Source organism: Microchirus variegatus, assembly GCF_963457635.1.
Source record: "Microchirus variegatus genome assembly, chromosome: 4".
In the NCBI taxonomy this organism is placed as follows: domain Eukaryota; kingdom Metazoa; phylum Chordata; class Actinopteri; order Pleuronectiformes; family Soleidae; genus Microchirus; species Microchirus variegatus.
The window spans coordinates 12,950,492-12,967,746 of NC_139805.1; the positions used below are offsets into that span (position 1 = coordinate 12,950,492).

Sequence of the window (17,255 nt, forward strand, 5' to 3'; positions counted from 1 at the left end):
TCTACCATGTTGTATGTCATTTCTCAGGTGTGTCTCATCACGCTTAAGTGAAATTAATCTCCTGAATGTTTCAATCTCTTTTCATTTGTGACGTTATGCTTCATTGAACAGCCGTTCTCTATAATCAACAGACCATGATCTTACAGGGACAGAGCCTGCTTTGTTTTTACTGCATATGACATATGGGGAGCTTTTAGACGGCTAATGGTGTCGATCCTTTAATAAAAGTGTGCGAGGACTTTGCACGCTCTCTCTCTTAACTGGTCCCTAAGGAGTAGAGGGGATGGGGCCGATCACAAACACTTTATCAAAAGTCAGGAGTTTTAGTTCTCACATATGCACACAGAGAAATACAGATATATACACACACACAAAGCTCGCTGTCCCTTTCCACAGCTCCCTATCCACAGTGGAGATTAAGCTAATTGGTGGTTTGTGGTACCGTGGTGGCGCCAAGCACAGACGACTGAGGCTGGCTGTGTGTAATTTGATGGGCCATGGATCGATACGCTACACAATGGGCTTATGGGACCTGCAGTCTCATGGCCATAAATCTCCAGTGCAGTTAGCAATGGGCTTGTAATTGTCTAGACTAATTGCACATGGAAGGTAGGACTGAAAGAGTGGAAAAGTGTGGCAAGATGGGCTGATTAAGGGTAAGATCAGGAGCAGGGAGAATAGCAGGAACAGCAGCACCTGTTCCCTGTGCAGCATAATTGATAGGTTCAAGTGCTTATACACAAAGTGGTCAATAAATAAAATCCCACCTGGCTGATTCACACTTTTAAAACAAGCCAGACTCCATATAAGGGCTTTGGACATTAACTTCCTCTAATTGCCATACATAACAAGGTTTGAGAATCACACCTTCTAACAGAAACTGGATAATATTGTACACATGTTTAAAGCTCACTTATACCTTTAAAGACATCCGCCTGCTGCTCAACAGACTCTCTAACCATCTTCCAAAAGCAGTCGGAGACAGCCAGGCTCAGGTTCTTTGTGGTCACCTGATGGGCCTTCAACATGCCGTCCCTAAAGAAAATTAATACATTAATTGTCAACGTTCAATTGATTATGATGCAGCATAAATGTTTGGTGAATCACGAATGCCTTACCTCAATAATCTGGAGTTCTGGAAGAAGTCCTCCTCGTAGTCTTTAATCGAGTCTATGCTTTCAGCACTGCTCCCTGTAGACAAGTAAACAGCAGAGCCAAAAGTGAGCAAAGGACAATTCATGTCATGGTGTTTTCTTAAAGGGATTTATCATGTTTCAGTTTGTGTTTTTTATTATTATTATTGTTCTTGTTATTATTTTTTTATTATAATAATTCAGGTTTAACAAAGCAAAAGATCCCCACAAACAACAATATATTGGTAAAACCCCATGAATGATCAGCAAGCTCTGGCTACCAGAGTTAGTAACATTAACAAAATGATATAATAATAATAATAATCTTGAGTGTTTCTCTTTAAATACTGAGAGAGTTAATGCACCACAAATTGATTATTAAGTAATAAATGTCACCTTTGCCTGTCACTACTGCAAAGTATCCCAGGGCCTTCATGGGGAACAGCTTTCCTTCCACTATTTGCTGGATCTGAAGTGATTTGCGAAAAACATGATTTAAACTGTTAAATCTGCACTGAGTGCTCAATAAACAGTGGCATGTTGAGGGATAATCTGGTTAAAACCAAAGCACCAGAGGGCCATCTGGTGGAGAGTTTGCATACTGTCACCACTCAGTTATCAGCAAGTTGACCATATTTTTTAACCAGAGATGCAGTAGTGTCACGATTTTGCTCATTATTTGTATATTTTAACTTCATAATTAATAACAATGGCCGTCAATAATAAAGATTCATACATTAGTCACAGTATTAGCACACAAAGTAAATAATATTCATTATAATACAATGGTTGTTGTATGACTTGTACTAGAGGTCTAAATACCCTGCTCGGGCTTGCCAGGTTCTTCTCAGCCAAGTCCACCTTGGTCAGGACAAAGATGGTCCTCTTTCCCTGGGGGTCCATCTGGCTAACCAAGTCAGTTACAATACTGCGCTCTGCATCAACACTGCCATCTGAACAGAAGGAGCAAAGGCCACAAGAGACATATACATTATATTATATATTAAGTGTATGAATTCAATAAAAATGTGATGCTTTGCTCAAGAAAGCTAATTGTAACACTAGACACTAACTTGTATATATAATTGGAAATAGATTAGATTGATGGCTCACCCTGAATACAGAGGATTATTGCATTGGGGTTCTGCATGTAGGCTCTGCTCATACTGAAAATGGTTTCCTTGGTGTCTGATGCCATGCCAGTCGTCACCGTCTGAGTCAGACATATAGTAAAAAAAAAATATGGCAGAATTGGTTAATAACAACGTTTGGTCAACTAGGTTTAATTTTAGGCAACAATTTTAGACAAGGGACAGCAGTAGTTTAAACAGCATGATAACAGATGTCATCTAAAAACTCCCTGTTCAGAATATTGAAACCTATAGTAACAAGAGAAAGCAAACTAAATAAGCAAAAAATAAGAATTCCTGAACCCAAAACCGTTCATTAAAATGTTTTTCTCACCGGACAAAATCTAATACATTTCTTTTTTGGGCCATAGCCTACACCCCCATTTGATTTCATTAAAATCTGTCCTTTACTTTTTGACATGCTACTCACAGACAGAAATACAAACAGACTAACGTGCTCAAAAACAGAACACTCTTGAGAGGTAATAATAAGATTACTAAAACAGTATTCGAGTTAGAACTTAGTACACTACTTTGGTAAAATAAATGTATAAACACATGCATGAATACTCACACTGATGACACCTGGTAGGTCAACAAGCACCATCCTCTGGATCCCAGGACCTTTGACACTCAAGGATATTGTCTGATGTGCAGAGATAACACAATAGTATTTAATATTATTATAGAAGTAAACCATTATCAGCTCTTATTATCAGTGTTAACAGCCTAAATGACTGGAGCTTATAAATTAACTAATGTAGTCTACTTTGTAATCTTCTTATGATTAGAGACGACTTCATGTACCTTGTGTCTATCTTGATAGTATCATACCAGTCTAGACTAATAAAAAAATGTCTTGGGATCATTAGTTTATATAACAGGTTGTGGTTAGTTTTTTAGATTTGGTTGTAATTATAATTATTACTATCCGTGTGTGTTTTCAGTTGTAGATGGTGTGATAACAGTTGTATACTTAGACATTATACTTCATAGTTGGGTCCCTGCTGCAAAGCTCCATAGAGACTATTAGGGTGTCCCATTTCACATGACTCTTTCATTGATTTGTATAATATAAATAAACAAAATAATATGTATAAACAATACAATATGTATAAACAAAATAACGAGTTAAATACATAAATATTATGTATGTATTTAACTCGTTATTTTGTTGAATAAACTGAGACTGAAGTGATATGTCCCACCTCAGGGCTGACTGTCTGTCCCTCCTTCACACTCTTCCTCATCCTCAGCTCAATCTCGCGCCTCAGAGCAGCGAGCTGCAGGACACAGGGAGAAAAACAAGTGGAACTTTGAGTAAACAAGTTCAAGCTTTGCAAATATTGGGAGGATGAAGTGAATGCCATCGTGACTTACATCATCCTCCTTAGTGAGATCAAACTCTCTGCCGCTGTCCTTGAACATGGCCACATGGTGGGGTCCTTCGCTTAGCGTCACCTACAGAGAGAACATGAGGTTTATTAAAAAGCTTTGCTGTGTTTCAAAACATAACAATAAACAGGGTGTCATTATCACCTTAAAAATAGCATAATCATATACTTAATAGTAATAGATTTTTACACCCTTACGGAGATGACTATGCAAATATTCATCCATGCTGACTCTACTTACCTTTACAGGAGAACGTGTCATCATCTCTCCTGAGCCTCGAGGGAAGATCCTGGCCTGAGCTATCATTTCCAGCACACTGGTCTTTCCAGCACTCTGATCCCCAACCACAACCACCTGGAACACAAGGAAACAGATTTAGGTATCTGATGAGAATAAACCTCTAAAAATAAATGCACTGCATTTTTATTGAACAATTAACTAAATTTGACTGCTTCTTACCCTGGGCAGGTGATCCTGTGTGTTGTAGTTGGCATCATAGTCAGACAAGATGTCCAGGACTTCAGAATACAGGTCAATAAGGGATTTCTACATCAGGAGACACAAAATTTTTTCAAGAAATACGGAAAAGATTACAGCAAGCAAAAAATAAATAAAATGTACAACAATTAAATCCCAAGAAAGAGAAAGGTGGAGCTTTTTCAGGTTACTGTTTTTGTTTTATGTGTTTGTATTTTGAGACCTACCTTCACCTTCCTTTGGTGAATCCCCTTATCATCCTTTTGCAGCACTACTTTCCTTAACTCTTTATTCTCCTTCTCCAGTCTTTCCAGCATGCGCTGATATTTTAACTATGGAATAAAAAGTAGTTTTCAATCAACAATCAGTTCAACATTTTTACATGCACTTCACAGGCAACAATTAAGGTAAGGTTTTTATTATAATTAAAATATTGTTATATATAATATATTATTTAATATTATTATAATAAAATGTTATTATTTGACAGAACATGAGCACTTAATAGTTACCTTTTTATTACAAAAGCATTTTTTGCCATTTGTCACTCAACAAGTCAACTGCTTAAGATTTAGCGCCCTCTGTGGGATAAGCACTGCACCACCATAACTCGAGGGGGAAGTAATCTCGTCTTCGTTTGTTGTCAATATTTATCTGGTTTTGTCTAAATGCTCAAAGTCACCTGAGGTTAAAGTGAGTTTTCTTTTTGTCTTCACTTACTCACTATAAAATCTAGCTGATCATAATCTATTTATGATCATAACCTAATTTACAGCTTGTCCAGAGCTTGTCAATTTCATTTCACTAAGACATAAAACCAGTATTTTAAAATAAAGGGACAAAGAAGCTTTAGTTTAGTACATAATAGATTCATAGAAAGCTTGATGAAATCTACTATACCTGTGTGCGTAGAAGTTCTTCTTGAAGCTGGTCTACCTTTTCTTTGTCTGAGGACTACAGGTTAAAGATGAAAAAAGAACAGCGACAAACTATGTTAATATTTACTTTTCATTCTTTGAAATAAAGGGTTTCCATTACACTGATTGTGCAACTTCACAAGCATGAAATCCCAGCACACTGTATTACAGAGAGAGAATCAGAGGTGAAAGTCAAGTTAATGCATGAACAGAAGAACAAACTCAGATATCAGGCAGAAACCACTCATTCTGAAATCACTGAACTTTGATCAACAAGCTCCATTTAAGAAAAACAAGCACAAACGGATTAATTCAATACCAATATGATTCATTCATTACAGCTCGATTTGTCTTAAAATCACATGATTATGAATTATTGATAAATGCAACAGCTTTGGTGGGATGACAACCAGGAAAGAAAGGTGGAGACACACGGCACACATGGACTGACAGGAGAGAAGAAGATAATTTAACAAACAGACACACCAAATTAATTTAGGAAAACAATTTCTTCACTATATTACAACAAAATTGTGCAGTAAATGACTATCAAGCAATATGTACTACCAGTGTTTTATAACTCTTACATGGTCAAAGATCTCTCCTGTGATGTTGATAACAGAATGAGCTTTTTTTTTAAAAGAAAATTTATGCATCCTCATTGTTAGTTACAAAAAGTGAATCGCACACCATGCAGCAAGTTGCCACTCCCCTTCATGCAGTGTCTCTGTACATTGTAAATAAATAAAGAAAGCACTATTAAAAAGACTATCCATTCTTTTGCACGAGTGAGACTAAGCTTCTACGTCACCTCTGGAGTCAAACTAAGAAGGACCGTGCACATCATATACACAGCCCACCGACAAAGCACAGCCTCACAAACTTTGGGATTATTTTAAAAATCTAAAACTAAAGAGGGGACTGTAAAATATAGGCTACTAGCATTGTTGCCTCACAGCAAGAGGGTCACCGGTTCGAATCCCAGTTTGACTGAGGGATTTTCTGTGTGGAGTTTGCATGTTTTCCAAGTTGGCAATCTAAAATGACTGTAGGTGTGAATGCTGAATCTATCCAGGGTGTACCTCGCCTGTCTCCTTATGTCAGCTGGGATTGGCTCCAGCCCCGCCACGACCCCCCATGTGGAGGATAAAGCGGTAGACAATGAATGAATTAAAGTAAAATATAATGTAATCCACTGCAGTGGGAATAATATAAAGGACTTTACGTTTAACTCAATTTAATTTTGTGTGATGGACAATGTAAACACAAAGTCAGCTAAGTAGTAGTAAATATGGCACGGCCATAGCACTGAAATGTGTTATTGTGTTAATTATGGTATGGTATGTCCTCCATCAGCTGTATGTCAGGGACTAACAGAAAGTACTCGTACCAACAAGAATACTTCTCATTATATAAAGTATTGTGTATGACAATTAAAATGACCAGTCCAGGTCTATTCTCCACATACTGTGACCACCAGAATGTTGACTTTGTTGCTGTGATTATTAAATATCCCCACATCTTAAATACAAACTGAGCATATCCACCCACACTTATCAGTGATGCTGGGTGAAGTCCAGACCTTGAACCTGCAAGTGACTGGAAACGTGTCCAGAGACAATCGGGACTGCCCTTCACGGTTTCTCTGATGTTTTCTTGTGGAAACTAAATTCTCGAATATATACGGTTTCTACGGTTGTGGTCTATCAGGAGCCATTTGTAGGATAGGACGGATCTACGAGGGGTGAGACCTTCACCTTGCGTGTCTGCTGAGGGGGGTTTGGAGGCGGACTGGGAGCAGACTCTGGTGGCGGGGAACGAACACTATTGGCTGCCGCGGCCCGCCGGACCTCCTCCTCGTGCCGTTGGATCTGCTGCTGAATAAGAATGAGCTCCCCAAGCAGACCCTGCTGAGGTGCATCATAGTGAGAGAAAGGTAGGAGCAGCAAAAAAAAACACAACAACCAGCCACTGTGCTGGTGAGCCACGCAGGCCAGAGCTGCATCCATAACAAGACTAGAACAGGAGAAAACGAGTCTGTGTCTCAGTCAATGGCAGTGCTGCTGTTCATGCTGCAGAATCACGATTCTGTCAAGGCACAAGTTTAACAGAGTCAAGATCTTTGGTATTTTGGTAATCTTGCCACCATCATCAGCGTGACCTAACAAAGTTAGCCTCTCTCAGGCGCTAAAGGGAGGTTCCAAACTTTGCCAGACTGAAGGCAGAAGAGGCAACTAATACCACAATGAGCACCTCTCTCCACAAGTGGCAACAACAGTGACTCTGCTCCCTTTCCTTGCAATTATGCAGGATCAATGATTCAGACAACTCTGAAACTATTATAATAGCAGTCAGCGGGAAATATAAACCATCAGTTGAGTCCACAGTGTTTCAGAATGTTGTAGGGCAAATCTAAATATATATCTGATGTTGAAGATGATGATGATCAAATAAGCAAAGCAAGCGTTGCGCTATTTGGAATAAAGCACAAAGCATTATGTACAGCAGCAGGTGAAGAATGCTTTGGTTCAGGGGTCCCCAACATGACTTAAGTGTGCAATAATCCACAGTATGTTGCTTTTTTTCTCTGTAAACTGTACATGATAGATATTAACTCATTGGCTGTTTAGACGAGAGTCTACCCTTTCTTTTGGTAGATTTGGTGTTTACAGTCATAGAACACCCTCATTTGTGGGTCTTGGAAAATCAGTCAAAAATACTGTAAACCACTTGGTAATTCTGCACTGAAAATGGCTGGCAGCCAATGAGTTAAAATGTGTTTTGAAGTTAACAATATAATATAGAAGTTCATGTTGGAGACCATAATTGCAGACAAAAAGCATGGGATAGGAGAGGAGACTATCATTTTAACTGCTGCTCTTGTGTTTATGATCAAATCTTCAGATGTTTTTTTCACTAGTTTTGAAAATTAAGTCTGTATAGTGTAAAAAACAACAACTGGTCAACTTATGTAAACACAAAAATGAACAAGGAAGAATGATGACAACATAAATAAACACCATGAATACAAAGTGCAGGTCTCCATGAACAAGAATTACAAGCATTAAAAGGGTCTGTAAGCAATACTAAATATCAGATTTATAGCATATAGATTCTGTGTCATTAGTAAAGCCTGTTTTATGCAATACCACACTTAAAATTAATGTTGCCTTGGGGATGAAATGTTTTTCTTGATAACATCAACCAATACTGAACAATTTCAGTATAACAGACTGGATCAAAAGGCATCCACAGTCATTACATGTACATGGGCCATAATAAATTCATATTATCAAAAATCTCTTTGATGATTTGATGCATCCATTGTTGCAAAATAAAATACTGACTCAAGTAGGTTTGCTCAAGTACATTTTGATTCAGTTCACTACTGAAAAGTAGCCCAGATGCAGAAGCAGAGTATGACTGAGCTGGGGTGGAGCAGAGAACTGAAAGCAGAGTATTGTCAAAAGGTTTTTAGAAACTTGCCTTTTTGTATTGCTTGTCACTGGCATCTTGTGTAGCTGCAGCAGAAGAATCTGTGGCTTTCAGAGAAGGATCACCTGAAGTTTCTAGCAGAGGAGACATAAACCACAAAAACAACAATTAGGGGCAACACAAATTAGGCAATACAGCTATTTAAAGCACGTCTATGATAACAAAAATAAAGACCAGTGTAAGTTCAAATGTTTGGAAAATCACACACACACACGTACACAAACTGTGTAAAATTATAATGTACAAGCCAAATTAAAGTCAACTGGCCAAAATGAAAACCAAATATGTTTTACTAGCAATGCACCAAGCAAATTATAGCCATATTATTATATTATTGTCAAATCCATGTACATGAACTAACTAAAAAATACCGACCAATCCCTTTTTCTTTTCTTTTTTATGACTCATAAGAGGTGTGGACCAGTCTGGCCTGACAAGTCTGTGTACAAATTACTTTTTCGAAGATTAGGACAAGTTACATAACCTAAATGTATTAAAGGTTAGACCACTGCTATGTATTATTGCTAAATAACAAATGTCATTTATAAAAACATTTTAAATATATGTGCATGTCAAGAATTTCCAATCCCAATTGATGTCAAATGTAAACTACATTTTCCAAACATCTGAATGTGAGTAGCATGAGGACAGAGTGAGATCACCCCAAATATTAGAAAGAAGAGAGTCTTGTTAATGAAAGGTGCCTGTGCAGGCCAGGGGAGAGAAGGTGGAAGCCAAAGGAGGTAAAAATTACACAGATGGGATAAAGTGTAGCAAAGGACAGTCAGTCTGGAGACAGTCAAAAGCGTAAAGGAGACAAACTAACAGCAAACACAAGATGATCTATATTTTAAAGCTCTGAATAAACTCAAAATAACTTCAGGTTATTGTTCATATTTAATTAGTTTGTTTTATTACACTTCTGCTTCCATGTTAACTCAAGAACAGGAAGCATTTGCAGACTCAAACAATCCTACCGCTTTCTCTTAGTCAAACACATTTTGGCCATCCTCATAACTGTCATATGCAGTATTTCACAGAATAAAGAGTCTGCATTAACCATGAACACCACTATTTCTGGCAGCATGACTGGTCTGCAACCTCAAAGCCAATGTGGATTTGAATCTTCCTGCACAAAGAGCCAAACCATGTCAAAGTTTCATACCAACATCATGGCAAGATGGTGGTCAGAAAGCAGCAGACAGAAAAGGGGGAGTAGGCAGCACTACTGAGTGCAGAGTTTACACACCTAACAACAGATGCAGACCAGCTCCTTTGACTTCACTACCCAAACTCACACCTGTGAAGAATGTGGAGGAGGACAGATGGGGAGGGGGGGGAGAAAGGCAGAACAAGACAAGATAAAAAAATCATAAAAGACAGAAGCAGAGGGTTGATGGTTTCAGCAGGGACACAGCTACATGATGTGCATTAAAACAAAGCAGCTGGTGTAGTGGAAACTGATAAAAAAGATAAGAACACCTCAAACAAGGAGCCCAAGATGTCACATCTGTCATTAAAAGTCTACTTTTACATAATTGTTCTCTAATTGTGTGAGATTTGTTTGAAACAAATGCCATTATCAAGTCTGGATAAAACATTTATAATGTGTGGATTTCCAACAACACTACTGATCCAAACACATTATATTATACGCATTAGAAGAGGGCTCTTTGGAGACCAAAATCATGTAGAGGAAGGCTGTTCCAGAAAAAGCAGCAAACGAGCATAATGCATGCTGCCTCAATCTTTCATTACAGTGGGTCTACTACAGTATTCTTATTCTCACACTGCTAACATAGAGGTAGAAGAAACCACAAATATCATAATTTAAGAGTAAGGGCCCCTCACTGTAGTGTAGACTAACATAGTGATGTGAAAAGGTGAAGTTTGCACCATGTATTCTTGTCATGGTGTACTAACTATAAGACGGTTCAGCTTTTGTTTACTCACCAGACGACAGTAGGCTTTTGAGGAAAGCGAAGTTCTCTCCAAACTTGTCGAGGTCAGGTAGCAGTTTGGCTATTTCTTCCATCTCTGGTAGAGCTTTGGCAAGTTTATCTATAAAATCCAAGCAATGACAGGTAAAGTGGAGACAACAGGAAGGTTTGGACTCTTATGTTTTATATAATGCATGACTTTGCAACTATGTTCAGAAACCAATTATTGCCCTGTTTGAGTCATTGGAATCAGGAATCACTTTTAAAAGTTGTGGTCAGTAATTTGCACATTATTTGTCCACCTGTAGTATGACACTAAATGAGACTGTATGCTAAGATAAACAGGCTTACCGAAATCTATTTGTTCGCTCAGGTCCCAGACAAAATCAGGAATGACCCAGTTGTATTCACTAAAATCAGGCAGCATCTCCTTCCATTCTTCATATGTCTGGAAGTAAATGAACAAACTATTGTTATTTTCACATATGCAGAACAGAAAATAGAGCTGGAATAAGCTTCAGTGCATGTGATTGAACATTACCACATGGCACCATCAAATCATCAATTTTTTTTTTGTTTTTTTATTATTTGCACATATTATAGAACAACCAAAATATTACAATTAACTGCAGCTTTTCTGAATTAATAACGGTTGATTTGACCTGTGATTTTTGATTGGAACTTGATTCAGCCCTGCTTAAAAGGTCATGCAAGGGCAACTTGAGACAGATACACATTTAACTAATTACTAATCACTGACCTTTTTAGCTGTGTAACCTCCTCCCACTGCTGTGCCCAGAAGAATGTACCGAAGCTTTAGCAACCTAGCAGCAAGGCGGGCCACCCAGAAATCACGCTGCTGCTGGTAGCCGTGACCCCCAGACCCAGGAGGAGGCTTAGGTGGTCGCATGGGTAATCGCGACATGGAGGTAAAATAGCGTGCGGCCATGCGATGGGGTGGCCGCTGAGGATTGCCGTTTCCCGAATAGCGGTGGTGGATGGCACGGGACAAAGGGTGAAGCTTCTGCAGTGGTGCCAGAAATCTCAGCCCCATGTTGTTGGAGACCAGATTCCTGCAGGCCATGCTGAAAAAGAGAGAGAAAATAGACAGTAAAATACACAACCGAATTAACCTATTTCTAACGGTCTTGTAAATCATTCATATATAAAACTGCGCCATTTTGGAACCAGAGACTCAAAGTTTTAGACAATAGACATTGGTGTGCTGTAAATTGATGTAGACCGACATGATGTCATTAATGTATGAATTTGATCAGGACAGTGCAATTTAACCTGGTTCCATGACAGAGCATGAAACTGATGTGCTGCAGTTTATAGCTATTGCTTTTTTGCAAATCCAGAAGCTAGTTATGTTTATATATGTACAAAATTGTGATCATGCAACACAAACATCACACTTGACAATAGATTTAACTAAAATGGGTACAGCTCTGATTAAAAGATGAATTATTTTTGGACGCAAAAAGCTTGAGTTCATTTGGAAGTTATGTCATGGTTCTAAGAACAAAAACAGTTAGGAATTAAATCCATATCTCATTGTTAAACAGACGCTTAATTAAATACCAATCAGACAATGTTGATTATTTACAAAGGAAAGAGATGGCTCATTAGTTGGCTTCAAATGACTTGACTGAAGAATAGAAAAAGACTATCTCTTTTTTCTATTTACAATCGCGAATTGAACATAGCAATGATACTGCGAATGGATGGACTAGATGGACTAATTGAACTAGAGTATTTGATAGTTATACAATCGGTATAGGTATAGGTAATGTAACACCACCCCAAATACAAAGCAAGAAGAGGCCACAAAACATTTACATGCACCTTAAGAATAAAACGTCATGCTAAAAGGAATCTATAATCTATGATACAGCTAATGTAGCATGATGTTAGCGAGTGAATAACATGGATTTCACGTCAGATCACTAGACTGTTACACTCCAGTTAGCTGCCTTGCTAACAGTTAGCTGGCAGGGTAAAGTGTAGATCCACTAATGTAGCACGGGCCGTTTTTACAAGTTATAAAACAATATCAGATACATTGTGTGGTTTCGCCTCTCGTAGAAACACCGCTTATAATAAGAGATGTTACGCACAGGTAGCTCGGCTGTCCCAGCTGTCAAACAACCACCTACATACATACATACATGTACTGTCCTTAACACAGCGAACTGAGCCGCTACTTTCACTCATAAGATGCACTTACCATGTTGCTTTGCCCCCGACACGCAACATGTTGCTGCTGTTGACAGCGGGTAAACACAAATCTCTTTCACGTCCACTGTTGAGGCACAATTCAATGCATCTTTTTCAAATGGTACGCATGAGCATGGAAGCTAACAAGGACAGACACAACCAGAACAGAATGACAATCCACTTCCTGTGGACGGTACCATCACCAAATCGGCACGGAAGCAAAACGCACCAGTGAAAAGATCCTATGCAAGTCTCAGCAACATAGCCCATATTTATCCGTCAAAATAAAACCCTTAAAGGCTACAAAAAAATTAGTTTACCCATCAAAAATGTATGGAGGACGGGGGACTCCTAATTGTGTCTATAAAATGAACTAGAACACGTGCATTTCCCCAGAAACTGCAGTTGTGAATGTGGCGTAATCTCGACGTGTGTGTATTTGAGTCTCCATCTCAGTGTGTACTTCTGTCCATAAACAGTTTAATGGTGATTGGACGAGGACAGGAGGACAAAATGGTTCCATTTAGCTCACGTAATTGCCTATGATCTACCTTCTAAAAAAATCACCGTCACGATCTGTCCTCTCTTTTCATTTGTATATCAACAAATTCTAAAAATAGTTTGACAGAACATCAAAACGATATATATATATATATATAAAAATCCCGCCACGATTATCCTGACCAAAATAATTTCGATTCACGATATTATTGTGACGTTAAGATCATAAGTCACGAGGGAAAAAATGCAGCTTGATTCCCAAACTGTGGGTCGTTTCTCCCTCGTGGCCCGAGTCGGTACTGCATATGCACAGTTAGTTTTAAAAAATAAAAAAAATAAAAAATGGAAAGGATTTTCATTTCAGGTTTGTAATTCATTTCATTCATTCCTTCATTGTCTACCCATTTATTTTCCACATGAGGGTCATGGGGCTGCTGGTGCACGACACATCGTGGACAGGTTGCCAGTCCATCACTGGGCCAACACAGAGTCCCTTCACTCTCACAAGCTCAATTTTAAGCATCCAATTAACCTCTGCATGTTTTTGGATTATGGTGAAAAAAACTGAACAGCTTGGAGAAAGCCCTCACACACACACAGGGAGAACATGCAAACCACGCAGGAAGGCCCGAATGGGGATGTAAACCGGCAACCTTGTTGTTGTGAGGCAACAGTGTGAGCCACATGTGCCAGTTTTATGATTAAGCAACTAATTCAAATGATGGTTAAATATTCTGTGATTTTAAAATAGTTACTATATTCATGTGAATGGTCTATTAAAGACAATTTATGGTGATAGGTTGCATTTTGTACTCTACATATGCAGAGGCCAGATTAAAAGTTCCAAAAGTTATGTTTTAAATAATTCGTTTAATACATAGACTACTTGATTCTATAATCTTGTGTTGATAATATTTGCTCTAATGCTCTCTACGAATGCTACATATAAACACACAAGAATGACAGTAGGGACAAGTAACAGACTTGCAGGCGATTGTTCTCAGAACATTTATTGAAAATAAATCAATCAAGGGAAATCTAAAATTCAATCCTTGGGGACAAAGAAATTAACATAAATAAAAATAAATTATTAAGTACAAAAAAAAAAAAAGACTCAACCCCTTCCTCCCAAAAGAAGTACATCTCTGCCAGTAACAAAAACACATATACCCCAGGTGAGTTTCTACCTGAGATTTGGGAGCTGCAAATTAAAAAGCTTTGACACACAGATGGACTGTCATGAAGTTTTCTCAATGATATTTTGTCCTTTAGTTTGGTTTCCAACCTTTTATTACATCGCCATTCATAATACATGGATTATTTCCCTGAGGAAACAATATTGAAATGAGGCTTCTCGCACTATTTATTAAGTTGCTCACTAAAAATAAAAGCTATTTCATGGATTGTTTAAAATACATGAAGTGAACGAGAGAGATATCAGTCGGTATATGTTGTACCTGTATACAAGCATAGAGGTGTCAGCATTAAATCAACTGCTTTGCCCGATCTCAGAATTAAAGAAAATCGATGAATTTACAGTGTAGGTGCACAGTAATGACACAGCTGACATCAAATAATTTGGCCCTAGCAGCAATTCTACAATAGACCGCCAACATTGTGCAGCAATGCACAATCGTTTAGCCAATTATATATTAATTTCATATGATCTTTTTATTGGATTATCAGAGAGAAAAGTAAGATTATCAAAAGCTGCTTAACTTGTGATTTTGCTGAGATGCTAAATCCTATATACTATAACAGATTAGTTCCCTTTTATGCCAAATCCTTGAAAAAAAGGGATGCAGAATTAAAAACAAAAAAAACAAAAAAAACACACCAATACTGAGAAAAAGTAAAGGAAGGAAGACATTTGTTTTCCTTTCACTTGTGGGGATATTCAAAGTAAACATTAGTTGCATCATATTTACTCATGAAGGAACAATTATTGATCCTAAACTGGTTCTAATTGTGAAATAAATGCCCTGGATTGATGCCCAAATCAGGAAGACCAAACCTAATGCAAGTCTACAATCAAAATGAAATCACAAACAAATCCAACAGACCGTTCAAATCAAGTTGACAAAACAACTGATTGTAACAAAAGTACCAAAATAGCAGAAAAAAACACACCAGCCCTTCGATAATCCAAAAAGCATATACTTTTATATCTAAATCTCTGATTTTTATGCACACACTAGAAAGATACAGCTCATATACAGTATAGACAGAATTCAACCTTTAATAGTATTGTTTAAAACAAACAAACAAAAACAAAAAAACATTTGTGCCAAATAAAATGAGATTTGACAGGCATAAACAAGCTAAAATAAAACTTTTTTTTTTTTTCAAATAACAAATACAAAGAGATGAAAATTCTTTGGAAAGAGAATCAACCACCAAAGTATTGCATTGCATTCAATTTTTGATCTTTGCTGAACATTCAATTGTAGCTTCAGTAGGTATCTATAAAGAAATAAATCAAATCCGGAAAGCAAAGTTAAAAAACAAAACAAACAAACAAAACAAATACAACTGAGTATTCGGAAGTATTAAAAACTAATGTGAGTCATGTTTGAGCACATCGTAGTTTAAATCAAACAAGTTTAGACCAATTTTTATAAATACATTACTATTTCCTCTGTAAAATTGGCACACTTCATTTGAGCCACGTTATGGATTTCTTACAAGTTTGATCAACTCCACACTGATTTTCTGCCCACAAGCACAAGAATATATTGTCATTTTCCTCGTCAAATCAAATCGTGTACATGAAGATGATGGTCATGTGTCATGTCTGAGCTCGTCATCATATCAGCACAGATCAGAAGTTTCATAATATTTGTAATATTGCTGAAGAATCTCAAAAGACGATGGCTTTTAGCAGTTGAACGGCTAATCTGTTTTGACGGAGGTATTAAAAAAGAGTTTTTAAACTGTATTATTTTAAATGTACAAGTCATATTTGATTATGCAACATTTCTACCAAACATTTGAAAAATGGCTTAATGTCGTCATAGGAAAAGGTAATAGAGCATTTACGTGGACACTTTTTGGACCAAGGTCTCGTTGCCAGATTTGCCCTAAGAATTATTTAAAACCATGTGACTTATGAAACCACTTTAACATAGACAGTGGAAACCAGTTGTGTGTGTGTGTTGGTATGTTTAGCTATGAAGTGATTTCTCCACCCTACATTTGCATTTTGTCTTATCAAATGTGAGTTACTCAGTGATTGTAAGAACTTCTGAGCAGTTCTTATTTGCGTCGTAAAGCATTACTGCAATTCATTTTCATTTTATTAAAGAAGAAAACAAGCATTTACAGCTACATGCTGTGTGTAAATCACATTTTGAACAGCAACATGGAAAAATAGCCCTCAACTCTATGACTTAGTTCTTTGAATACATACAACTGTGTTTGGTAATGTGCATCCCTCTTAAGCAGGGTGTGCTTATCCGATACTAGTTTTGCGGATGTAAGATGCTTCCATTGCTATGGGGTCATGCATGGAACTAACTGTCCACCAGTCACATTCATGCTGCTTTTTGTGTGGATTGTTTTTTTTTAAAAATATGTTTCATGTTACTGTTCCTTAATTCAACAGTAATGCTGTATGTTTGCAGTTGTATATCTAGCATTGCAACCATTTAATCTCTCAAGTCTTTAGCACATGACGCACAGCGAGCTGACGCCTCGGTACAAAAACATTGATATTTCAGGGTTCAAAAGCATTATTTTGAATGGATGAAAAACCTTTAGGATTTTTAAGCATGCTATGTTGGCTGCGATATCAAAGCACAGCTAAGGTTGAAAAGAATTAAACATTTTAAACTATAGGTAATTTGTTGTGCTGACATGTTGGTGGCATGACATGATACATTTGAAGGATAACAAGAGAAAGTCATGCCAGAGTTTGTGGCATTTGAATCCAACAGTATTTGAGATATTAGATTGTGGACCAACAGACACAGAGTCACTTTTCGAGCATGGACAAAAAAAGCAAAGATGTCATCTTTTTAATTTTATTTCTCTACATAAATAATCTTC

General features: G+C 37.5%; 1 protein-coding gene across 1 annotated transcript in view; it reads right to left on the reverse strand.

The window, feature by feature from the left end:
• opa1 (OPA1 mitochondrial dynamin like GTPase) overlaps window positions 1-12,817 on the reverse strand; it is a 34,095-nt gene extending 21,278 nt beyond the window's left edge. Inside the window, exons 1-19 of the mRNA XM_083888472.1 lie at window positions 12,718-12,817; window positions 11,248-11,572; window positions 10,839-10,935; window positions 10,501-10,608; window positions 9,797-9,847; window positions 8,539-8,621; window positions 6,810-6,959; window positions 5,036-5,089; window positions 4,363-4,467; window positions 4,118-4,204; window positions 3,899-4,012; window positions 3,644-3,724; window positions 3,472-3,546; window positions 2,838-2,909; window positions 2,247-2,346; window positions 1,956-2,086; window positions 1,530-1,602; window positions 1,119-1,191; window positions 920-1,035 (exon numbers count right to left, since the gene is read on the reverse strand). Of these exons, the coding sequence (XP_083744598.1) occupies window positions 920-1,035; window positions 1,119-1,191; window positions 1,530-1,602; window positions 1,956-2,086; window positions 2,247-2,346; window positions 2,838-2,909; window positions 3,472-3,546; window positions 3,644-3,724; window positions 3,899-4,012; window positions 4,118-4,204; window positions 4,363-4,467; window positions 5,036-5,089; window positions 6,810-6,959; window positions 8,539-8,621; window positions 9,797-9,847; window positions 10,501-10,608; window positions 10,839-10,935; window positions 11,248-11,572; window positions 12,718-12,746 (1,924 nt within the window). The 5' untranslated portion in view covers window positions 12,747-12,817. The remainder of the gene's footprint in view (window positions 1-919; window positions 1,036-1,118; window positions 1,192-1,529; window positions 1,603-1,955; window positions 2,087-2,246; window positions 2,347-2,837; window positions 2,910-3,471; window positions 3,547-3,643; window positions 3,725-3,898; window positions 4,013-4,117; window positions 4,205-4,362; window positions 4,468-5,035; window positions 5,090-6,809; window positions 6,960-8,538; window positions 8,622-9,796; window positions 9,848-10,500; window positions 10,609-10,838; window positions 10,936-11,247; window positions 11,573-12,717) is intronic.
• Window positions 12,818-17,255: the final 4,438 nt, after the last annotated feature.